This window comes from Dysidea avara, chromosome 7 (assembly GCF_963678975.1).
Source record: "Dysidea avara chromosome 7, odDysAvar1.4, whole genome shotgun sequence".
NCBI lineage: Eukaryota > Metazoa > Porifera > Demospongiae > Dictyoceratida > Dysideidae > Dysidea > Dysidea avara.
This window is the reverse complement of record NC_089278.1, coordinates 8,192,256-8,219,328: the sequence shown is the minus strand read 5'-3', so window position 1 is coordinate 8,219,328 and position 27,073 is coordinate 8,192,256. Positions and strand designations below refer to the sequence as shown.

The window sequence follows — 27,073 nt, the reverse complement described above, 5'->3', positions numbered from 1 at the left end:
ACAGGGTGGTTTTTTGGTTGCTGAACTCTCTACACGGTGACTTGTTTGTAGCAAAATTCTCTACAGAGTGACTTGTGTGTAGCTGAATTCTCTACAGAGTGACTTACTTGTAGCTGAACATTGTATAAACTATAAAGTGACTTGTCTGTAGCTGAACTCTCTACAGAGTGACTTGTGTGTAGCTGATTCTCTACAGGGTGACTTACTTGTAGCTGAACATTGTATAAACTATAAAGTGACTTGTCTGTAGCTGAACTCTCTACAGGGTTACTTGTTTGCAGGTGATCTCTATAGGATAACTTGTTTGTAGAGATGAACTCTCTACAGGGTAGCTTCTTTGTAGCTGAACTCTCTCCACAGTGACTTGTTTGTAGCTGAATTCTCTAGAGAGTGTAGCCAAACTCTCTACAGGGTGCATGACTTGTTTATAGCTGAACTCTCTTCAGTGTGACTTGTAATGTTCTGAATCACTACAGCGATATATTTGTAGCTGAACTCTCTATAGGGTGACTTGCTTCTTGCTGAACTGTCTATAAGATTAACTGTTTGCAGCTGAACTCCCTACAGAATAACTTGCAATGTAATAAAATTCTATAATGGAGTAAATAAATTAGCTGAATGCTCTATTAGGGTGACTGTTCTATTAGAGTATCTCGATCTCACATTTGCTACACGGAGTTGGCTTACGAATCATAACTCAGTGGTTTGTAATCCGATTCTTCTGTACTACTGCAAGGACTTTCTAAAAAGATTATTCCAGCTATACACCGATTTTCAGCTCATTGCTCTAAGCGGTTTGCCTAGTAGGCGTAAAAACTAATACTTTTTATTCATAAAATCGATCGCGTAATTGTGACACAGGTTGGGGTTTGTGTCATATCTCCATGGTCTTTATCTCGATTCCTTTCAAACCACCAAAAGGCACTCCTACGATGGTTACTCCATCTGCATAGCAATTTTCAACTCATTCCATGAAGCGGTTTACCTTGTAGGCGTGACAACAAATCGATCTTGTTTTACGCAAATAATCGGTCATAAATCCTGAACCATTCATCTGGTTTGCACCAAATTTGATACTAGGATTCGCCTTTGGACTCCCTTTCTGTGTGCCAAATTGCAAGGCGATCGGAGTACACATTTGCATTTTATAGCAATTTGTGCAAGTGTGCGAAAAGGCGAAGAAAAAAAAAACGAAGAAAAAAAATCGAAACTTTGGCAGCTTGTATCTTGGAAATGGCTGGAGAAATTTCCTTCAAATTTGGAATGTAGACTCCCCTAGCTGGCGGACAACTCTGTAGCAAATTTGGTTCCAATTGGATAAGGGATCACCGAGATACAAATGTGTGAAAATGACATTTTCTTTCTTCCTGTCAATATACCCACTGTGTGGCGCGCCGGCTTCTTGGGCCGCACAACACACTATCGTGTGTCTTGATAATCAAGAAACACGGTAGTATGTCATGCGACCAAGAAAGTTGGAGTGACACACCGTGAGTACATTTACAGGAAGAAACAAAACGCGATTTTCACACATTCGTAGCTCTGTGTTCCTTTCTCGAATTGGAACCATTTTTATGATAAAAACACCCTGCACCTTCAGCACCCCACATACCAAATTTGGGCAAGAAGATTGCCTAACACAATCATAAAATATGAGCCTTCAAAATTTGGCTTAATTCCTTCATTCTTTGGGGTTCAGGGAAGGCTTATATTATTTTTTTCGCATACTTTACAAAAACCATTATAAAATGCAAATGCATAACTCGATTTTCTTGAGCTTTGGTACACTTCAAGAACATATTGTGGCACAATCACGTACCACATTTGGTGCAAATCTGATCAATAGTCATAGAGCTATGGTCATAGAGCTATGGACAATTGTTTGCATTAAAAAAGGAAGACTTGTTGTCATGCCTGCAGCATAAACCACTTGAATGAAATGGTCGAAAAAATCTTACCAGTGTTCAAACCAGGGACCTCCATACCGAATACACAATCCAACATTCTATGAGTGTTCTATTAGAAATGAAATGTGCAGAGTATTACAAAAGTAATCAAATAAACTCTGCAATACAATACTAATGCAACTTTTCTCTAGTATTCCATTGAATCAAAGCCGATATTATAGCCATTTTGGTACAGATCGACAGGGTAGTATACTACTATTAAGACCTACTCGCGCCAATTGTCATCATCATAATCATCATAATAAATGCTTTGCTAATAAAACTTGTGACAACAGGCTGTAAATTGTGTTTTAGCATAAAAGGTGCAGGATTTTGCTTTGTAAAAATTGAGCAGCTTGCAATGTATCAAAAATCGAGATACTAATAGAACAGTCACTGCAAAATCTTGATAGACAAATAGTATACCTAACTTACTTTGTTATTAAACAATATTGCAAATAAATACAGGCACTACATATATATATCAAGACACTGTCGTGCGGCCCAAGAAGCCGGCGCGCAACCCCGTGAGTATATTGACACGAAGAAAGAAAACGCAATTTTCGCACCTCCGTAGCTCTGTGCTGCCTTGATGAAACAAGACAAATTTTGCTGTGTACATTCCCTCCAACTTCAGTACTCCACATTCCAAATTTGAGCGAAATCGCTTCAGGCATTCCTGAGATATGCGACTTCAAAAATTGGCTTAGTTTCTTCGTTTTTTTTTTTCTTCTTATTTTTCTTCCTCTTTTCGCACACTTACAAAAACTGCTATAATACGCGAACCCGTTATCCGATTACCTTGAAATTTGGCACACAGAAGGGGGGTATAAAGGCGCATCTCTGTACCAACTTTGGCTGGAATACCGTAAACAGGCAAAGAGTTATGAGCGATTATTCACGAAAAATAACACCAATATGTTGTCACGCCTACAGGGTAAACCGCGTACGGGAAGAAGCTGAAAATCGGTGGGTGAATAGGTTAACCATTGAACCTCAAACATTTTGTGGTTTGAAAGAAATCGAGCTAAAAACCAGGAAGATACAGCGAAAAAATCAACAGTGTGTAACAATTACGCAATCAAGATTAGCTAAATTTTTATTATTATTATTATTATTATTATGCTTGCCACGCCTACCAGATAAACCACTTGGGGTAATGCTTTGAAAATCGCTGTACAGATGGAGTTATCATCTTAGAAAGGCTCTTCAATGGTGTAGAAAAATCAGACTTAAAGCCACGGAGTTATAACACGAAATCCAACTTGGTGTAGCAAGTGCGAGATCGAGATACTCTAATAGAGCAGTCATCCTAATAGAGCAGTCACCCTGAACAGAATTCAAAAGATCAGTTAGAAATAAGTAACCTGTATAGAGATCAGCTACAAACAAATCACCCTGTAGAGAGTTCAGCTACAAACAATTCACCCTGTTCAGACATCAGTTAGAAGAAGTTTTCTTGTAGAGAGTTCAGTTACAAACAAATCACCCTGTTGAAAGATCAGCTAGAAGATGTCACCTTATAGATAGTTCAGTTACAAAGAAACCACCATGTAGAGAATTCAGCTACAAACTAGTGACCCTGTAGATACATCAGCTAGAAGAAGTTACCTTGTAGAAAATTCAGCTACAAAGAAACCATTCTGTAAAGAGCTCAGCTGCAAACAAATCACCTATACAGAATTCAGCTACAAACAAATCACCCTGTAGAGAGATCAGCTAGAAGAAGTTACCTTGTAGATAGTTCAGCTACAAACAAATCATCCTGTAGAGAGATCAGCTAGAAGAAGTTACCTTGTAGATAGTTCAGCTACAAACAATTCACCCTGTACAGAGCTCAGTTAAAAGAGGTTTCCTTGTAGAGAGTTCAGCTACAGACAAATCACCCTGTAGAGAGATCAGTTAGAAGAAGTTACCTTGTAGATCGTTCAGCTACAAACAATTCACCCTGTAAAGAGATCAGCTAGAAGAAGTTACCTTGTAGAGAGTTCAGCTACAAAGAAACCATCATGTAGATAGTTCAGGTACAAAAAAATCAAACTGTAGAAAGATCAGCTATAGAAGAAATCACCTTGTAGAGAGTTCAGCTACGAAGAAACTATCATGTAGAGAGTTCAACTACAAACAAATCACCCTGTAGAAAGATCAGCTATAGAAGAAATCACCTTGTAGAGAGTTCAGCTACAAAGAAACCATCATGTAGAGAGTTCAGCTACAAACAAATCGGCCTGTAGAGAGATCAGCTAGAAGAAATTACCTTGTAGAGAGTTCAGCTACAAAGAAACCATCATGTAGAGAGTTCAGCTGCAAACAAATCACCTGTAGATAGTTAAGCTACAAACAAATCTCCCTGTAGAGAGATCAGCTAGAAGAAGTCACCTTGCAGGGAGTTCAGTTACAAAGAAATAAACCATGTAAAGAGTTCAGCTGCAAACAAATCACCTGTAGAGAGTTCAGCTAGAAACAAGTCACCCTGCAGAGAGATCAGCTAGAAACAAGTCACCTTGTAGAGAGTTCAGCTAGAAGAAGTCACATTGTAGAGCTACAAAGAAACTACCATGTAGAGTTCAGCTGCAAACAAATCACCCTGTAGAGAACTCAGCTACAAACAAATCGCCCTGTAGAAAGATTAGCTAGAAGAAGTTACCTTATAGGGAGTTCAGCTATGAACAGATCACCCTGTAGAGAGTTCAGCTACAAACAAATCACCCTGTAGAGAGTTCAGCTACAAACAAATCACCCTGTAGAGAGTTCAGCTACAAAGAAACCACCATGTAGGGAGTTCAGCTAGAAGAAGTTACCTTGTAGAGAGTTCAGCTACAAAGAAACCATCATAAAGAGAGTTCAGCTGCAAACAAATCTCCCTGTAGAGAGTTCAGTTAGAAGAAGTTACCTTGTAGAGAGTTCAGCTACAAAGAAACCATCATGAAGAGAGTTCAGCTACAAACAAATCACCCTGTAGAGAGTTCAGTTACAAAGAAACCACCATGTAGAGAGTTCAGCTGCCAAAAAAAATCAATCACTCTGTTGAGAGTTCAACTAGAAGAAGTCACCTTGTAGAGAGTTAAGCTGCAAATAAATCACCCTGTAGAGAATTCAGCTACAAACAAATCACCCTGTAGAAAGATCAGCTAGAAGAAGTTACCTTGTAGAGAGTTCAGCTACAAAGAAACCACCATGTAGAGAGTTCAGCTGCAAACAAATCACCTGTAGAGAGTTCAGCTAGAAACAAGTCACCCTGTAGAGAGATCAGCTAAAAACAAGTCACCCTGTAGAGAGTTCAGCTAGAAGAAGTCACATTGTAGAGAGTTCAGCTACAAAGAAACTACCACGTAGAGAGTTCAGCTGCAAACAAATCATCCTGTAGAGAGTTCAGCTAGAAGAAGTCACCTTTTAGAGAGTTCAGCTACAAAGCAACCACCATGTAAAGAGTTCAGCTGCAAAAAACTCAATCACCTTGTAGAAAGATCAGCTAGAAGAAGTTACCTTGTAGAGAGTTCAGCTACAAAGAAACCACCCTGTAGAGAGTTCAGCTACAAAGAAACCATTCTGTAAAGAGCTCAGCTGCAAACTAATCACTTGTACAGAATTCAGCTACAAACAAATCACCCTGTAGAGAGATCAGCTAGAAGAAATTACCTTGTAGATAGTTCAGCTACAAACAAATCACCCTGTAGAAAGATCAGTTAGAAGAAGTTACCTTGGAGAAAGTTCAGCTACAAAGAAACCATTTTGTAAAGAGCTCAGCTGCAAACAAATCACCTGTACAGAATTCAACTACGAACAAATCACCCTGTAGAGAGATCAGCTAGAAGAAATTACCTTGTAGAGAGTTCAGCTACAAAGAAACCACCATGTAGAGAGTTCAGCTGCAAAGAAATCACCCTGTAGAAAATTCTGCCAGAAACAAATTGCCCTGTAGAAAGATCAGTTAGAAGAAGTTACCTTTTAGAGAGTTCAGCTACAAAGAAACCATTCTGTAAAGAGCTCAGCTGCAAACAAATCACCTGTACAGAATTCAGCTACAAACACATCACCCTGTAGAGAGATCAGCTAGAAGAAGTTACCTTGTAGATCGTTCGGCTACAACCAATTCACCCTGTAGAGAGAGCAATTAGAAGAAGTCACCTTGTTGAGTGTTCAGTTACAAAGAAACCACCATGGAGATTTCTGTAATCAATATAATATTATGTGACTGGATTTGCGAAAAGGGGTCTTCCACACACATCCAATTCCGTAACCGTTAGAGACCATAACTCAGTATTCAAGTAACATATTAACCTGAAAATTTCACCACGTATTCAGCTATAGTGGTGCTCACCACTGTCCACAATTCAAGGCAATAGCTCTTTCCAATCTGAAGTTATCAATTGTCAAAGTTGGCAAATTGGATGTGTGTGGAAGACCCCTTTTCGCAAATCCGGTCACATATGTATTATACAGTATATATAATTTGTACATTTACTGATAAAATATTTAAAGTACATCTACTTCATCTTTTCTTCTTCCTGTAGTAAAGAAAAAAACATAGGTTAAAAAAGTCCCAAAGCTGGCCATAGGCCGGCTTTGGGGTATACAAATACAAAAAGAAATGAAATCTAATCCAAAACAGCCAAGCTGTAAAAAAAGTGTGCGGCCCTCAGAAAGGCTATGGTGAAAAAAGATGTGAAATCCAAGGTGACGGCCAAGAAATGACTGTGATGGTAGGTTAATGGTAAAAATTTTAATAATGACAATTTAGGTAAATTTTGTGAAGCGGCACAAAATTCACCTGAATTGTCGTTATTAAAATTTTTACCATTAACCTACCATCACAGCCATTTCTTGGCCGCCACCTTGGATTTCACATCTTTTTTCACCATAGCCTTTCTGAGGGCCGCATACTTTTTTTACAGCTTGGCTGTTTTGGATTAGATATATATATATATGTATATTTTATACTACAGATATCATGGCATTCAATTCGCCTTGCACTATGGCACCCTTTCCTAAATATGTATATCTTTTGGTATATATTTCGAATACCATGATATCTGTAGTATAATATGTTAATACAACATCTCGTCTTCCACTTGGAAGCAGTAACAGTAATTCTAATGTTTTTGCACCATTATTAGTACTGGTAAGTTAATTCCTTGTGATTAGCATGCTCAAGGAGTATGCACATGTGTTGCAGCCTGCAATCTTCTTGATGGTATTACAGCATAGCTCAGTGGGAAAGTCCCTACTTTGGTACATTACTTTAGCATTGAACAAAATAATTGTTATAGCTAATATGCCAATTTCCTACTGAGCTATGGTGTGATACCATCATTCATCGCTTGGTTTCACTACTTTTTATTGCATAGGTCCCTACTTCATTTTTAAAATACTAGTTTGTTTAGTTTTTTGTTGAAGCAGAGCTAGTTACAGTGTAACTTGTGACTGTTGTATTAGAATATTGTGGTATCCATACTCTATCGCTATTAGTCCACCTAGATCATTATTTGATGGGTGTGGTCACGAACCTATCGTGAACGGGATCCCAATCACGAAGTTGCAGATATCTACTAGCTAGTATACGTACCTCTTATAGTAGTGCCGGGACTGAAGCGCTTCTGAAATCCAGCTCTGAAATAATTCTGTGGTGTCTAAATATGCTGCTGGAAGAAAGTGTTGATATGAACAATTAATGCCTCGATATGATTTCGTTGGATGAAGAAGAAGACAAGTAGCCTGATTGAAGATATAAGAAAAGACAAGGCGCAGAGGGCCTACACTTGTCGGAGCCCAAAAAGGTACATCCCACTGGTGAGTTTGTTATTGTGGTATAAACTGGTGGCTGTGCACTGCTTTGCTTGGCCTCTAGCCTTGTGACTGTGATCAAGCAGGTAGTGAGGCAGTGAGACCAAAATTTGAGTTTTGGTGATTTTTAAAAATACTATATCAGGCCACCTGTAAGTGTTTTGTTATATTTAATGCTGTGTTATATATTACAAGTAGAAAGAAAAATTAAGAATTTTAAGCTGGATTAGGGATCAAAGAACAAAAAAGCAGGGAAACAAGGGAACAGCTGAAAGTTGTGAAACAAGGGAGGTTGCCTATACCTGCAGATATACTAGTGGACATCTAATCCCTAATTCAGTCATGGTTATACACTGAAGAGTAGGGATTAGATGTCCACTAGTATATCTGCAGGTATAGGCAACCTCCTTTGTTTCACAACTTTCAGCTGTTCCCTTGTTTCCCTACTTTTTTCTTCTTTGATCCCTAATCCAGCTTAAAATTTCTAATTTTTCCTTCTACTTGTTTGTTTACTTTTTAATAACACAATTATGACTACTGAATCCACGTGTACCACATTAAAAGAAAGAATGGTGCCAGGCATTCATAAAATAACTTTGCGTCTAAATGCACATCCCAATAATCAATTACGCACTGAGAAGTGAGGTGGCCATTACGCTTTGTTTGTAGCTATGCTCCGCTCGTTACACAGCATTACAAACGAAGAACAGTACAAGAAACTTCTTTGCAATAAATCCAGTTGCTACGGAAAATGTGGACGAAAAGTACAGTATGACACAGCCAGAGGGAAGCCGTATCACGCTATTGCAAATCGACACCTTGCATTGTCAGCAAAAAGAACTGGAACACATAGGAGGACAAAGGTAAGTCCATGATATGTGCATTGTACATACTGCGGTTGGCAAAAGGGCATGTCTCGGGATGAAGCGATGTCAAATAGTGAAAAAATCAAGCCCATAGCCTTACCCATTGTCGAGATATGCTTGGCTGGAGGCATCAGTTAGTTAGTTAGTCAGAATAAAATTCAGTTATATAGAAAATTTTTAAAATTCCATAGAAACTTGTTGGAAGGGTTTGGGGTCACTCTGAAGGCATTTTTGGGCTTGGCTATGCCTAACCAATACTGCCAAGCTGTTATGAAGGAAATTTGAGGCTGGTTTTAGGGTGATATTTTTGGGAAAGAAAATCCGAAACTGCACGATCCCTAATATACAGTACTACCGTACTGTATGATAATGATATGGACTAGTACTATTCTGTAAAGGTGATTTTCGTCATATAAGATGTCTCGAGAATGTTTTTCAGAGGGGGATTTTGGGCGGTACGCAACATCTTTGGGGTGATCTCTACTTAAACGGTACTACTGCATCGTTTGATAAATTGGCTTTGGTATCAGATCGGTAGGTGTTTTTCTGTATTGCTAGGAGCACTAGTATCATCTTCATCGCATCTGTAGATAAGAACAATGATTTGTGTAAAAACAAGCCTCAAAGCCAGTTTATGGTTGGCTTTGGGTATATACTTAAACTACAAAAAGAAGTGAAATCAACACAAAAACAGCCAAGCTGTATAAAAAGGGCGTGGCCTTCAAAAATCCTGGGTGACAAAAGTTGTGAAATCAAGGTGGCAGCCATGAAATGGCTGCAATGATATTGATTTTGTTAATTCACACCATTAATAAAATTTATTATCATCCACATACGTAATTGCAGCCTAGATGTCACCACAACTTTTTTCACCCAGGCTTTTGAAGGCTACACCCTTTTATATAGCTTGGCTGTTTTTTTTTTTTTGTTTTTTTTTCATGGATTATATGCTTTTTGATAATATTGTTGTAATACTCTAATAGAGTGCACATTTTTGAGGAATTACAATAGAACATACATACAATGTGCTAGAATTTCTACCTGTATCAAAACAGCCAAGCTACGAAAAGGGTGACCCAACCAAGCTGTGAAAAAGGTGTGGCCCTCCAAAAGGCCAGTGACAAAAAAATCATGAAATCAAAGGTGGCAACCAAGAAATTCCTGCAATAATGCTAATACCAATAATGATGATCGTGTGATCACTAAAATGATTGGCATTAGCATCACTACATTTCTTAGCCACCACCTAGCTTTTTCACCCTGGCCTTTTTGGAGGGCTGCACTTTTTTCACAGCTTGGCTGGTTTGGTATAGATAGCACTTCTATTTGTAATTGCAAGCTCTGAAGCAGCCTATGGCTGGTTTTGAGACTTTCTTTTTTTCCTTTACTACAGGAATCATTGAAGACTGCTAGCTATTTGTGTAAATCTATGTATTTATTATACAGTAAATTTGAAACCAAATAAGGTGAGTATCATGCAGTTATTAGGATGACTTGTTACACAATTGAATCCTGTACAGGGTGTTATGTATAGGTGAACTATGTATCCACACTACAGTGAGATCTACAGGGCAATTTTTACAAGGCTGGCTCTACAGTGTGATTTGTTTGTAGCTGCACTGTCTACTTGTTTGAAATAGAGAAGAAAAATATGAAGAAAATAAGACAAATTTGAAGGCACTGAATGCACATATCAAGTCTCAGTGATGGCTTGGCGGATTTGACTCAAATTTAGAATGGGAGGTGTCCTACCCCGAGGAAGTTTCCACAGCAAACATGGTAAATTACCACTGAGGTACTATCTAGCTACGGATATGTGAAAGCTATGTTTTCTTGGTTCCTGTAGAACAACAAGCTGTAAAATAGACACTTGTCTGTTGCATGCCCATACCAGCTGTAACTTGGCTGTACAACACACTGTTTTGACATAGTGGTAGTAGCTACCCTAATAGAGCACACGTTTTTTGTAAACACCTCTAATACAACACACATAGAATGTTTTAGAACAATCTAGAATTTCCACTGATAGATCTACGAGATTATGAAACTTTAGTGCTAAACTAGAATTTTACTACTCAGTGACTGTTCTATTAGAGTATTTCAATCACATGTTTAGTTTTTACTTTATATTTCCTTAGCTAATACTTTCAGTACTTTCAGGATTTGCACAATGATAGTTACATGTACAGACCGATTTTCAAGTTATTCTATTAAGCGGATTATCCTGTAGGCGTGACAACAAGCAATTTACAAAATTGTGCATAACTCCCTTGTTTTTAAGTTGATCTACACAAAAATTGTACTGTAAACGTCCTGCATTATGCTTTTATTGCCTTTCAAATTTGAAGCAAATCAACTAAAGCACACATGAGTTATTGCACTCTTCAAAAGTATGTAAAAAGAATAAGAAGATTATAAGAAAATAAGAATAACTTTGAAGGTTCATATCTCAGTGATGACTGAGTGGATTCGACTCAAGTATAAAATAAGAGGTGCCCTGCCATGAGGGAGTTTCCACAGCAAAAGTGGTTAATTTCATTTAGGCACTATCAAGCTATGGATGCATTAAATTGAAATTTTCTTGGTTCCTGTAAAATACACACTTGTTTATTGCATGTCCGCACTAGCTGTACTTGATTGCATGACACACTATCATGTGCTCTGATTGATAGATCTATGAAATTATACACTTTTACTATTAAGCAGACTTTAAGCTGGAATTTTCATTTGTAAAGTAGAAATTAAGTGATATGAATAACTGTAATAGTGGTAGTTCAGTGGTTAAGGATTTGGGCTTTTACTAAGGAGGTTCCTGGTTCAAGCTCTGGTAAGGTTTTTTTTGTTTGACATGTTTCATGCACTTTCATATCCCACTGTGACTGTTCTAAGAGTATCTCAACCTCGCGATTTACAGTTGTTTGTGGATTTGCTTTGTAACTCTGTAGCATTTACTGTACTCTTTTGTTTTTCAAACCATCAAAAGGAATTGCTACAATGGCTAGTCTATGTATGCATGAAATCTCAAGTTATTCCCATAAGTGGTTTACTGTGTAGCCATGACAAAAGTTCAACCTTATTTTATGCAAATAAATGTTTATAGATTCATTACAAACTTAGTACATTGATACAATTGGCAACATTCTTTTCTCTGATGTGGTATGTGTGTGTAGGCTTATCAGTCATAAATTATCATGCAGTACGGTAGTACCATATAATAAGGGATCATGGAGGTTTGGGTTTTCTTGGCCAAAATATCACCGCCTCCAGTACAACCCTAAATGCTTCAAATAGATTGTTATGAAATTTAAAAAAAATGTTCAATGGAATTTTCTACTGACTAACTACTTGCCTGCTCGATGCCTTCAGGCAAGCGTAACTCTATAACGGCTAAGGCTACAGGCTTGATTTTTTTATTGTTCGACATCGCTCTGTTCTTTTGGCATACTGCAGTAAGTACAATGCACGTATAATGATGGACTTACCTTTGTCCTCTTTCGTGTCCTACTTCTTTTTTTGCTGACAGCCCAAGGTATCGATTCACGATAGCGTGATGGCTTCCATATGTTTGTAAACAGGAATTGTCCATATTTCCGTGGTGACTGGATTGATTGCAGAGGTGCTTCTCTTACTGTTCTTCATTTGTAATGATATGAAATGGGCTGAGCATAGCTAAAAGCAAAGCATAATGGCCACTTCCTAGGTCATTTCAGTAATTGATAGTTGGGACACACGGATTGTCTGTACTTTTCTAGGTGACTGGATTGATTGCAGAAGCGCTTCTCCTACTGTTCTTTGTTTGTAGTGCTGTGTAATGAGCTAAACATAGTTAAAAGCGAAGTGTGTAATGGCCACTTCACTTTCGAGTAGTCAGTAATTGATAGCTGGGCACACATTCAGATAAAGACATTAACTCTGGTACCATCCTTTCTTTTGATGCAGTACATTGACCATGTTGTTGTAAGTGCTGTACTGGTGTGTGTATTTTCAATAACATTTCCATATTTGGTTATTTGCTCCATAAATTGTATCACTTGCAGTTGTTATGATGTCATGAGTGGCTCTGCTGCAGGGTGATAAGGTTTGTTATAACTGGATGATAAGTTGGTAACCACTGGGTGATAACTACGTAACATATCGCCCAGTAACAGAGCTGTTCTGTGTAACTGTATGGCGGTTATCACCCAGAGCAGCACTCTGTTGCTCCCATGCACTTGGGCTCATACACAATAGCACACAATAGCTAGCCAGGTATGTATTAACACATTTGATTTTATAATTTCTAAAGTAGGAAGCCATAATACTATTAAGATGGCTCTGTTGCCACTGGAAAGGATTAGACCTTGAAAATGATTGTCTTGTGTGCTTGTGCCTTAATTTTGATCTGCATTCTTTACCACTGCTGATGGCGATACTATTGACAAGCTATATAAATAAAATGTGTATAAGGATATGCAACTGCAGGCGTATAGGTGGTCTCCTTGTTTCATTAAATTTTATTTCTGTGATACCTACTCAATTATAAAATTCCTACCTTTTTCTTCTGCTTAATAAATTGATGTTCTGTTAAGCAAAATTTAATGTTGGGATATCATTGTATGGTAACATTACTTACTGTTAGCTTACATGAGGTAGTAGTTAATAATAGCTGGGTAGATGCAGCAGGGCATTTGTATTACAAGAATGCACTGATGAAATATTGTAAACTGGTGGTACAACTTGGTCCCTTCCAAAGCCCATCCCCAGGTCTAAGAGACTACATTGATTGATAAATGTATCTACAAATCAATCACATTGTTATACAACTAATTGATGCATGCTTATCAAGGGAGGATATGCATCCACATCTTTAAGGAGGTAGACCTGAAATGCCTACACTGAAAGTCCAATAGTCCAACTGTCACTATTCCAAAAGTAGCCAAAAGTAACATACAACTCAAGATTAGCTTGAGGTGTGAAATGCACGGTTTTATTAGAATTAGTAGGAAAGCCTTAGAACTCTCTATGGATTTAAAATCAACCCCCCCCCCCCCCCCCTGCCCCCATATATTTGTCCTCTAAGTCTCATGCAATTAGGAAAGCCACAACTTGTGGATACACATATCCATGGTCCTATTTAAATTATAGAAGAACTGTAAAACCCTGCACAACTATCAAAACAACCACCACCATCAGATGGCAGTTGGTAAGAGACCCAAATCACCTTATACTGTATGGCAAACGATTGTTGCTTTATTTCACAGAATAGGATTGGCTGCTAACACAGTGTGATAGTTTGATAGACAATAGGTAAAGATAGTAATTTTGCTTGTCCAAGCATATTAACTCCAAAGTTTCAAGGCCCGATTTCCCAATACAAAATTACTATCATTACTTAACACTTTATGTATTTAACAGTAAAATCTAGTTGTTTGTTTAGGACGAGCCTTGATTTAGAGTATCCCATTACTCATAACTGAATTCTATGGTGAAAGTATCAATGCATCCAGCAAAAGTATCCTCAAACTAATTACATACATAAATTACAGCAGTGTACAAAATAAACTTCCATTTTATAGAGTAACAGAAGGTAAACAATACATAAATTTATATTTCTGCATTCAGATTAATTAATGTTTAATTCCATTATTGAATTCATCCAAATAAGCCTATTCCTAATTGCCATAATTATCAATGTATATAATTCAAACATACCAAGAACAGAAACACTTATAACTTCACTGCTACTTCCAATAGGATTAGTCACAGTACATGTGTATGTTCCACTATCACTGATAGAGACACCATTAATGGAGTAATCAGCACGGAACACTGCACTAGTACTATCATGAGTCACTGCAGTGATATTAGTGGACTGTACAATTGAACCACTATCCTTCCTCCATGTGAATGTATCTGGGGGAGAACCTCGTGAGGTACAGGACAATGTGAGGGGAGAATCAACAATTACTGCTACAGTAGATGATGATGGAGGGTTGATCATTGGAGCAGCTGTGTAAGATTAATAATGTAATTATTGGATGCATGCCAAGTGACTCACTTCTTCCACTTAAGTACACACCCAATCTCCTTGTCTGGTTCATCATTGAACTGTCCATTATGACACATGTGTAAACACCTTCTGCAGTAATATTCAAGGTTGGTTCACACTGCCATAAATTGATCACTCCAACAAAATTCATCAGACCAGCAATACGTGACTGAATCACATTAACAACAGGATTTTCACATAGTCCATAAGGTAACTGAGCTCCATTAAAGTACCATATACCCAGGGCAGTATTATCATTAGTACCAGTAGGTCCCAGTCCAGACACACAACGAGCAACCAGACCATTATCAGTACCATCAATGTATGAGTAGTCAGTGAGGAGATTACCAGTAACAATGTCACTATTGCCAATCAACACTCCAGTCACTGCAATACCTAAAAGGCAATTGATTAAATTTATACGATAGATTATCATAATTGTGAAAAAACATCCATGCAATAAGCAGCAACCAATTATACTTGAGCATAATAAAAGGAAAAACATTAAGCATAATGCTAGCAAACTAAGCAGAATTACTATGTATGTCAAAGAAAAGGATGACAGACTGAACAAGAGAAGAATCTTTCCTAACATATGTACCTCTCTAAAAACAAGTTGACACTGTACTAACTCTAAAAATCAGTACAACAGATATGTGTATGATAGAACAGTTACAAGTTGCATTGCACTGGTAGACCATAGCTATTTTTATAAGAAAAAGAAGCAAGCACAATATAAAATCAGTATATTACATTATTGTTCTAAAGGAGACAGGTGCCCCTTAGCAACAGCAAGGTCGACAGCTGGAGGCACACAGGGATGCTTGGATCTAGAACGCAATCTCCTGATACACATTGTTGAAGAGCACAGCAAGGAGAACCCTAAACCAGTGGCGGATCTAGAAAATTTCAGAGGGGATTTCAGCTGAAAACATTGTAACCCCTGTATTCACCACTGTAAACTACAGTGAAGCCTGCCCATAGCCACAAAATATGGGGAACTCAACTTCTCACTGAGTAAATGGGCAAGATGTTTATAAATGATGGTATCTGCCTTCCCCATACCTACAGATGTGGAAAATACAAGTGGATTAATATAAGTAGCTAGCTGTGCCACAACAAAAAAACTAAAGAAACTAGCATTTTAAAAATTGTTAATTTAAAAACGAAGTAGGGATCTATGCAATAAAAAGTAGTGAAACAAGAGATGAATGATGGTGTTACAGCACAGCTCAAAGTAAAGTCCCTACTTAGGAACATTAGCTATTATTTGTTCAATGCCAAAGTAGGGACTTCCCACTGAGCTATGCTGTAGCACCATCATTCATCTGTTGTTTCACTACTTTTTATTGCATAGTCCCTACTTCATTTTTAAATTAACAATTTAAAAAAAATACTATGTACATATACATAAAAAGTGATAAGTACGTAGTTGAAAATGGTAATCTCAGTGTTCATTTTTTTTTAATTTCCTTGGGAAGGCATGCCCCCAGACCCCCTAGAAGGCTTGTGCTTTAGCACACCAGGATATATCTTATGGCCATGCAATTTCAGAAATGGCCAATCAAATTTGGCTGAGCAATAATGTTCTCCTATATTGTACCCTGACCTCAGTAATGGCTAAATGAAAATAGCCTATTTTTTTCTGTGAAACATTCCTTGGGGTGGGACATCCTCCATTCCAACTAAATCAATCCAGTAGTTATTGAAATATGCACGCCTTCAAAGTTTGTCTCATCTCTTTTTGCAATACTTACAAAAATTGCTATATTGGAGTGCAAGCCTTATTGGATTCTTTTCAAAAGTGGAGGGTGTAAGGAGCATATTATAGTGCTTTTATTTTCCCATTTTGTACAGATTGGTAGAAGTGTAGCAAAGTGACAAGCAATTTTCAAAATTGCAAGTGTGATTTTTGTCACACTTGCAGGGTAAATTACTGACAGAAACAAATTAAGAATTGGTACACAGATAGGCTAACCATTGTAGCACGGACCTTGGAAGTACTGAGAGTATTACCTAAGGAGATACAAAGCAAAAACTGAACATAAGAAATAAGCGACATCAAGATACTCTAATAAAACAGTCACCACTAAGGACCTGTGAGAAGGCTTAAAGCCTGTGAATGCAGGGAGTCAGAAGTAAAACAAAACGTGCATGAAAAACGTCTAAAAGTTGTTCAGGGTTCAAACCGGGGACCTCCATATGTATATGTCCAAGCCCTTTATGTATAGGCCTGCATCTATTATGCTGGAATAATTTTGAGAATAATAGGTCACCAATTTTGTGAGAATAATTCCAGAATAATAGGGCATAATTTTAGAATTATCAGACGTTCACGGGAATAATCGGTGGACTTAAGGGGCGTGTCTATTTTTGATTAGCTAGAAGAAAGAGTTAAGCTACTAAGAGGGATATATAGCTGACATTATTATACGAGTGCTGGCTGAAAAGGGCTGAAAGCCTTTAAAAGATCGATATACTCTAATAGAGCAGTCAGATCGTTTCATGTGAATAATCTGCAGCCAGCACCAGGGATTCAACTGCATGATTATCTGCAATTCTGAAACTTGTACATCTAATACCAGTACATCTTCTTCAAATCTTTGATCAATATCAGTATGTAGCCATAACCATAGTTTTAATACACCGATAATTTAAAACAGCTGAATTATAATACTGCAGTCTGCAGATAGCTAAACTAAATCTATTGTAACTACTCATGGCTAGAAAAATTAATGATGTGGAAGATGGAACACTTCATTTATGGCCATTAACTAATTAATTCTGGCAAAATTACTTAGATCAGCATCTTGAAAACTAAGTGGCTAGCTACAGAAACTAAATGAGAATTAGTTTGGAATAATAGGCTAGACACAAGAATAAAAAAAGAATAATAGGTGAAAATTTTGGGAAATTCTGGAAGGAATAATACATAAAATTTTGAGCATAATAGGCTCAGGCCTATTTTATGTATCTGTCACGTGCCCAAATCCATTGGCTTTTCTTGGCCGCACGACACACTATCGTGTGTCCTGATAGCAGACAGATATCTGCATTACTCCAGTTGAGGGAGTCACCACACTGCACACCTCACTAATGATAACTGATGTGCTGAGTAGCATTGTAGATCTCACTAATGATTACTATCTGCTCTGCTTTGCTAGGTATAGCAGATCAATGGGCTTTAAGACAACAACGTGGAAAGTGATTGTGGGTTTACATATGTGCAAAATATGATAACATGATGATGTTATACTCAATCCATCTACTACTAAGACGAAAAAAACTTGAAATTTTAAAATGGGAATAGGGTTTGCTGAAAAAAAGCCACCAAGCAAGAAGGGATCACTGGGATGGTAATGTAAACCACAAATCCCAGAGCATGTACGTAACTAATTATTTATGACAGTCAAAATAGGGATTTGTGGTTTACATTACCACCCCAACGATCCCTTCTTGTTTGGTAGCTTTTTCAGCAATCCATATTCCCTTTTTAAAATTTCAATTTTTATTCATCTAGTTTGTGTACTTTTTATTAATCCAGTAATGGAATTGTTTTATAATTGTTGTAGATACGTAGAGCATTTTACATTAGCAGCTGTCAAGTTCAGTGTACGCTTTGTTGTTATCAGACACACTTGACTGCATTATTAGGGTATTTACCTGACTGCTCTTGGCTGTGGACAAGACTATATATTATAGACAATTCTAATATTGAGCAGCTGTTGTCTACCTTGTCTTACTACATGTGTCAGGACTCTAGTCTCTTAGTCATTGTTGTCACATTAGTATCCTAATGCAGTGTTCATGAATACACACCAGATGGTATGATACTAAGCTACAGCTACCTTGACAAAACATGGCAGATTTTCCGGGGGTGCATGGACTTACTGGTGCACAGTAGTATAAATGTGTTAAAGTCAGAAAAGAGATAGGTAGCTAATATAGTTTGTGCAGAGTTTGTTGTTCATGTGAGTATTGTATCCATTGGGTATACCACAGTGAAGAAATCTATGTTGTGAACATGTATGAATGCATATTGCTCCCTGGCCACAAACAAGATGTGGCGTCTACAAATAAATTATTTTACACACCATGTTACTTTGTAGACTGTAGAGTAGCTAATCTGCATGTATACACATCATTCACAACAACAAAGTCAGATACTGTGTAGTATTGTATACCATGGGTTTTCTGCAGCATGAAGCCATGTCGTTTACACAATGTGGTCAGACAGTTATGGCACTCACAAATAGTTTTAATTTTAATTGACAATAATACTGACTCCACCCAACTTTAGGCTTTGCGCAGAAAGTAAATATGGTTATAGAAACTTTATTCATAACAATGAATAATCTCTGGCATCAGCACTATAACTTCATTATGTCTCAGAGAGCGCTTGTATGGTCACTCATAGCAAATAGCGATCGTGCACTTACAAGAAGTAGACTGTACTCACCATGCAGAGATGCCATGCACGATCTTCTAAGTCTAAGGTACTGCCTTCAGCCTTGACTAATGCTACTGTCGCTACAACAAAGCCCAGGCTTAATATCTCGTGCCCAGCCGGGCTCGCGCTAATGTACAAACACCGTCTGGTGACAATGCTTGAGTTTCTTGGGCCCAGAAGTGCTATCCAGCCAAAATATTGGCTGGCCAATCAGAATCGAGGAGTTGCATAATCGCGTGAATGTATTGGAAGTTGATAAAAAAGTGGACTATTTAAAGCCGTTTATTGGAAGTATTCACCTAGGTTGTTCAAGAGGTTTGTCGGTCAAGTTGCATCTTCCAATCTCACGTTATAAAACCGAAGAGTGGTGACTCGACGTTTCACCAGTAATGAAATACTATCCTCTACTAATATGATGTATGAAGAGATTATAAATTTCCCTTTTGTGAGTTCTTCTATATTCCTAGCCATTGTCGAATGGTTTTCACTTTTTAAATGATTGTGCAACTCCTCGATTCTGATTGGCCAGCTATGTAATATTTTAGCTAAATTGCACTCCCGGGCCCAAGAAATCCAGGCCCCTAACTGAGGAGCTCACACAACGGAATCCTGTAATTTTATCCTTATATGGCTTCTTTAGTATACGGAGCTGCTGCCAATAGTGTAATGGCAAAGAGAACTTAGAAGAAAATTTTCGAGGCTTAGGGTGGTTGGCGATCTGTGGAATACGAGCTTACTAATAGGTCATGGACACACGGAAGGACTCAGTAAGCATGGCTATATAACTTTTAGCTCGAAAACGTGGATAATGTTTGCTGTGCATGAGTGAAACAAAATAATATGAATAATAATATGAAGATGAACAAAATGACAAATTTCAGTTTTGTCCCAAATACACATACTGTTTCCTTTTCACTTGATACTTACTAGTGAACCAATACTCATTGCAAGTAGCCACTAGAGAGTTGTTTTGAGTTGGAGGATGCTTTCCAAGGTGGTTTTTAGGTGTGTGTTCTATTAGAGTTTTTTTGCAAAACACGGGTGATCCTTATTATGTACCCACTATCGTGGTTCATGATAAATACAACCCCTCCAATTTCCAGAGACTTTCCAGAGACTTTCCAGAGACTTTCCACTCATGTCTTTATGATGATACTCACATTTTTGTTTTCACTGTTAATAACACACTAGGTGTGGTGTACAATCAATCTTGGCCACACAACACACTGTTGATACATTACACATACACATACCTGATATACGAAGTGTTAATGGTCCACTGGTATAGTCACCGTCAACACCACCAATAGTCACAGTACAAGTGATAGTACCAGCATCCTCTGCAGTTAGATCATTACCAGTTACACTTTGTGTTGTCTGACCAGTAGGAAAACATGTTGGATTACCACTATTATGAGCAGGGTTAGTATAACATCCTGTAGTGTCCCACTGGTAGTTAGTTACATTAAATATTGACCCATCAGTTGCTGTTGCCATACATATCAGAGTGACACTACTCAATATGGGATAGTCAAATGTGTTAGATCCACTAACTGATGTACCAGCTGGATTACTGACTATGGTGACTACAATATCTGCAGCAAAATAATTATATGTTTGATTAAGTCGATGATACTTACATACAGTAATTGCATGTAGAACATTTTGACATGGTTGGCACATATCATTTAGTAGTGAATAGTAAGGATCACTATCATGAAGGTTAGCATTTTCCAGTTAACAGAACTCATATCACCATCATGGTGTCTTGAAAGTGTTATTAATCAAGTACAAGTGTGCCCTCAATGCAACCAGACGCTTCCAATGAGTCGCATTTAAAAGTATTTAATTAAAGGAATTTTCTACTGACTATACAAATGACTGATTGGCAAATCAACTAACAAACTGATGTTTCTAGATAAGTACAACTGAATAAATTTTACACTACAACTCTTTTCTTCTGTTGCTTGAGCCCAACAAGTGATTTCAGCATATCACAAGATATACGTGCAATTTGAATCACTACTTCTTTGTGTCCCATTTCTATCCATTTCTAACACAGAGGTGCCAATCTGAAAGAAGTATATCAATAGTTTGCATGTAGGATATCATTAGGAGTTATATTACAAACCCTTGATCTCATGTCCTCACATTTCCTACGCAATTGAGGTAAGAAATTAATTGCAAGCATGTTTCCTGTATTGTTGTCCATTAACATGTTGATTGCTGTGCATACTGCAGGGGGCAATGGTTTATTAAACCACCTACGGGAAGAAGCTGAAAATTGATTTGTGGATAGGTTAACTATCGATTCTCAAACCTTTTGTGGTTTGGAAGAAATCAAGTTAAAGACCATGAAGATACAGTGCGAAAACCCACAGTGTTTAACTAATCAAGTTTTGATAAAAAACAACAACTGTTCACCACACTACAGGGCAAACAACTTAAAGGGATGCACCATTGTATACAGTTACATTAATCATTGCAGAAAGGCTTCTCACAAATCACTTTAAATCATAGGGTTATATTGCAAAAAATGAACTATGTGTAGCAAGTGTTCAACTGATGTACTCTACTAGTGCAGTCATCCTATTATTACAGCATTCAGCTATGTCACCATGTAGAGGGTTCAGCTGCACTGTAGATAAATTCAGCTACATAACAAGTTGAACTGTAGAGAGTTCAGCTATATTACAAGGCACCCCATAGGGGATTCAGCTACAAGAATATCACCCTGCAGAAAGTTCAACTATGTCACAAGTCACCGAATTAATCTACGTAACAAGTCACTCTGTACAGAGTTCAGCTACGTTACAAGTCACCCTGTAAAGAGTTCATCTATAAACAAATCACTCTGTAGAGAGTTCCGCTACCTTACAAGTCAGAGTGCAGCTACAACAAGTGACCCTGTAAACAGCTCAGCTACATTAAAATTCACCCTGTAGAGGATTCAGCTACAAGATTGTCACTCTGTAGAAAGTTCAGCTATGTTACAAGTCACCATGTAGACAGTTCAGCTACACAATGTAGAGAGTTCAGCTTTACTAGAAGTCTCTCTGTAGAGAGTTCAGCTACAATAAATTACCCGTAGAGAGTTCAGCTACAATAATTCACACCATAGAGGGCTCAATTATGTTACAAGTCACCCTGTAGGAGTTCAGCTACATTACAAGTCTCTAGGCTACAAATAATCCTGTAAAAGTTTCAGCTTGGTTACAAGTCACCCTGTAGAGAGTTCAATTCACACTGTAGAAAGTTACAATTAATAGTGCGTTTACACTAGCAGTTGGACACGGTACGGCACAGCATGGTATGCTTAATTTTGCTAGTGTAAACGGGTATCAATCCGAGCCAAAGCATTACGTACCGGGCTAGCCTGGCCCTGCTACTTCAACTGTGCTGGCTCGGTATGGCACGGTACGGTAGACAAATTGAAACAAACTTTGCTATATCCTTTAATAATGAATGAATATTAAAAAAAAATAAATAAATTTTTTTTTTAAAAACAAAAAAAAACAAAAAACAACCTTGCTATATCCTTGGCTGCTATACGTAAATATGATGGCTTCTACCATGGCCAAACGTGAAACAAAGTCCAGTTACCATGTTCGATTTGAAATAAGTTGTCCATCGAGCGGTAGCCGCTGATATTGTCCCTCAAACGGATTACTGGTAACTTGTACGACAGCAACAGCTTGAAACGAGCTTGAAAACGGTGAGGGCATCTCGTAGGACGATACTTTAGCCATCACGTGCTTATGTATAAACTTGCCCAGCATGGTTATTTCCTTACCAATCTAAACACGCACTTAAAACGTAGCGTACCATACCGTGCTGTACCATACCGAGCTGGAGCTACTAGTGTAAATGCACTATAAGTCACCCTGTAGAGGCTACAGTCACCCTGTAGAAGTTTTAGCTTGTCACCTGTTGGAGAGTATAACTCGGTAGAGATTTCAGCTACGAACAAATCACTATGTAGAGAGTTCAGCTACATAATAAGTCACCCTGTAGAGTACTCAGATACAAATGATGGATATGCCTGGAGACACTTCTATCACTAGGACTGGAGTCAAGTCATTGCCTATTTTAACTACTGGGCATGAGAAGGTATGATTTACTATGTGTTTAGCTATGATGACTGATGGAATCAAGCTGAAACCATTTGTTGTGTCCAAGAGCATATGGCAAGATCAAGAGCTATTATACTACCCAGGGGTAGTTGTTACCTACAGTCACATGAATGAGCAAACAACAAAAACATGGTATGGGGAGCATTATCATTTCAAAGAAGATTGTTAATATGGGATGCATACAAGTGTCATATGACAGATTCTGCAAAAGCAATAGTGAAGAGTACAAGATCAGACAAATCCATCATACCTGGTGGTCTTACAAGTATCTGCAACCAGTTGATGTTTCATGGAATAAGCCCTTCAAGCAAGCTTACAGAGCCAAGTAAGTATGAGGAATAGCTTGCTTCAGGTGACAAGACGTACACTGCTGTTGGAAACATGAGAGCCCCAGAGAACATTTTGTGTCTTCAATGGGTAAAGGAGTCTTGGAATAGCTTATCTACAGCAGTTATTACAAAGTATTACAAAGTAATTTGAAGCAAGTGGGATTTCTGTTAACACAGATGTGTCACAGGATCCATAGTAGTGAAGGATACAGGCGTTGCTGCAGAAACTACGTACATACGTAAGTCCAAGATAGAAGAACTGACCAAGAAGCTCACAGAAGTCAAGGAAGAAGATGATGGCAATCCATTTGATAATCTCAGTGATGAAGATGATGATGAGATAAAGAATAATGAGACTGTCATAGATGAGTCACATTCTGATGAAAACTCTTCAGCCAATGAATTATCCAATTCAGAGGAACCATCTGATACAGAAGCATAAATGTATGTACAATGCCACTAAAAGTAAACCCAGTGTAAACAAAAAAGTATAAACAGTGTACTGAGTAGAAATTATTATGCAAACATATACAGTTTGAACAACTGAAAGTAATGTAAGTTGATGGTGTTCTTGTGCATTGTTACAATCTAACACGCAATCTATGTATTACACGCCTGTTGTTGTGCCAAAAATAATAAAGGCAAGGAATTTCCACCCCCCCCCCCCCCCCCTCCTTGTATTAAGTCCCTCAAATATTGCCTGGCTCCCACAATGATTTTTATGCCTCCACCTTCTTCTAAAAGTATTATTGGTACCAAATCTTCATATATGTGTGTGTGTGTGTGTGTGTGTGAAAATTTTGCAATTAATGATTTCCTACATTTTGCAATCAGCAAAAACGTATATTGAAATGTAAGTTTTCAAATCATATTTCTAAAATTAAACTAATTTTAGAAATATGATTTGCAATCAATGATTTCCTTTATGATTAAAATTATGGTGTGTCTTTGGGTATTGGTTTTTTTGAGCAGCATTTTGCATTTAATGAATGGCAAATCAGTAATGGTATAATCAGTAATGATAGGGACTTGTATGCTGAATTGTCTGGATGGTTAGCTAAAACAGCTAGGATGTTTGAATGTCTCCGTCAGTCCATCCTTGCCAACAAGTCTTTGTCAGTTGATGTTTGTAGATGTGTGTATCTTTCTACTGTGGCGGCCACTTGGAGTGAAACTTGGGCTGTGAAGGTGGATCAGACAAGAAGAATTGAGGTGTTCCACAACCATTGTGTAAGGGGGATGTTAGGGGTTTCTCAGTATCAACAGTGGAGGGAGTGCGTCTGTTCTGAGCAGTTGGCTGTGGAATTTGGAATGACTGATGGGGTTGGTGTGTTACTGGTGCAGCATCGTCTGCGTTGGTTCGGTCATTTGGCGACAATAGGTGATGATCATTTACCTAAACAGATGCTGTTTGGCGAACTTTTAACTACTAGACCATTTCATGGACCTAAGCTGCAGTGGAGAGATGTAGTTTCAGAGGATACTCTCAGTTGGTATGAGGTAGCCATAGATTGTTCAAGGTGGCATGATTTGTGCCAAACCATTTCATCCGAAGGAGTTGCTAGGGGTCCCACCGTGGTCACTGGCTCTCTCATCTGCAGCTGTGGGAGAACTTTTAATCGCTCTGGAGACTTAACCTGACATCGTAAGTACTGCATGACTTGGATTTCGCTATGAAAACTACTCAGACAAAGAGCGTTTTGTTTTCCTCGCCATCCTACAAGTTGAAAAACATTGGGTTAAGGTGAAAACTAGTGCTATAGCTTATTCATTCGATCATTTCCACACATTTTCGAATACGGACATACCCCCATCACGAAGCTACCACTCTGCACGGAGTAACCACTCTACAAGCAAGCTTACCTGTCTAGGCCTTTAGTAAACTGCATAGTTTTCCCATAAACGATTCAATAGCACTGATTAAAACATTAAACTCACGTAACGGAAATTCTCTGTGATATCTCTAGGATATGTCTGTTTATTATAACCGAACGTAATCAGAACGTACTAGCTGCTGACCCATAATCGAAAATTTTAGGTATGCATATATAATACATCCAGTAGCTGCACTCATATTGGCTTGGGTGATTGATTGCCCTGTACAGGCTAACAGCCTAATAAGTGTTACATATTAGCTGTAACATGGGCATTTGGGCTTTGCCTGATATGTATGCCCTCATGCCCATGTTACAACTATTACATGTATGCTGCATGTCCTTGAAGTCATGAAGGTGGAGTCTTATAGGAGGGCAAACTGTGACATAAATGCTTAGGGATGGGAGATAATTTAGATAAGATTCTCGTGACCTATCAGTATTAAGATAATGATTTTATTATTGACTTAATTCAACAAATACGTATGTAAAACTGTGCTTACAAATATATGACATAACATATTATTGAAATAATATCAGTTATTGAGATACATAAATGGTTTTCACTAATATAACTGAGATATGAGTTTAGCTACTGTATTATCACACAGCCCTACTAATATTAAACTTCATTTGATAGATACAGTATAGATACATGTGCCTTACACAAAGTGCTGTAACTTTTGAAGTGTACATCCAATAGGTATGCAATTTACACCATTCTATTTGTGATGTAACACAGATTTAAAGATACTTGAGTTTTACCCTAATGCTAAATGATGAGGCCAAAACTAGCCATGTATGCAATGTTTCTGTAAGGTAACACGCAAAACCCTTTACATACTTTTACAAAATTCATAACTTGATGGTGGTTGTTCTTATCACAAGTTCCATTCACTTCACCATTAAATTTTCTATCAGGCCATAAATGGCTCACATGAGTACACCCACAATCAAAATTAAACACGCAGCAAGAATTTTTGAAACACAGAAATGCAAGTCACTGTTATTTATTGCTTCATGACAAGTACGTAAGCCACTGTGGTTACAATGATCACTAAAACTTCTCCAAATAGCCCAGTGAACAGACTTTTGATCAAAGTGTAGTTGTAAACTATAATAGTTAAGTTACCTCACCTAATGTTGCCATACATGCTTGTACTGTGTAAACAAGTATTTTCCAAAAGTTCTATGCAGGTTTAAGGGTTACGGACAATTAAGTTGGTGGCCAAGTTGGATATAGGTAAGGGGAGACTGAATGAGTGTAAGATATGGTCATTGGATTGAACAATAAGTCTGTTGGAAATGATTTTAGGATGACTGAAGATTTAGTGCTACTAGAGTTTGCATAAACAGTAACTACTGTTTAAGACTGTGTTGGAAGTTATGCATAGGGAGTCTGAGACTTTCACTTGAAAGTAAGGCTGGGATGAAGCTTCGAATGCTTCGTGGGTTCGAAGGTTAAGTAAACTTCGAATTATAAAAGTATCCTTCAAAGCTTCGTAATGCACTCATAGTCTACAAAAGAATTGCAAATAAAAGTGGTTATCTTTATTGCAGCTGCTTATTCCTCTTGCATGATCAATGTTCGTCTCTTTGCGATCGATCTTTGTGTTTCACACCCACTTTTAAACCATTGCAGTTCAGCTTGCTACCATAATTG

The 27,073-nt window shown here is 37.9% G+C and overlaps 1 protein-coding gene across 1 annotated transcript in view; it reads right to left on the bottom strand.

Annotated features, from left to right (window-relative positions):
- Positions 1-27,073, bottom strand: part of LOC136261314 (uncharacterized) — an 81,160-nt gene that overhangs the window by 48,295 nt on the left and 5,792 nt on the right. Inside the window, exons 2-4 of the mRNA XM_066055294.1 lie at positions 20,328-20,669; positions 14,634-15,020; positions 14,288-14,584 (exon numbers count right to left, since the gene is read on the bottom strand). Coding sequence (XP_065911366.1) covers positions 14,288-14,584; positions 14,634-15,020; positions 20,328-20,669 — 1,026 coding nt within the window. The remainder of the gene's footprint in view (positions 1-14,287; positions 14,585-14,633; positions 15,021-20,327; positions 20,670-27,073) is intronic.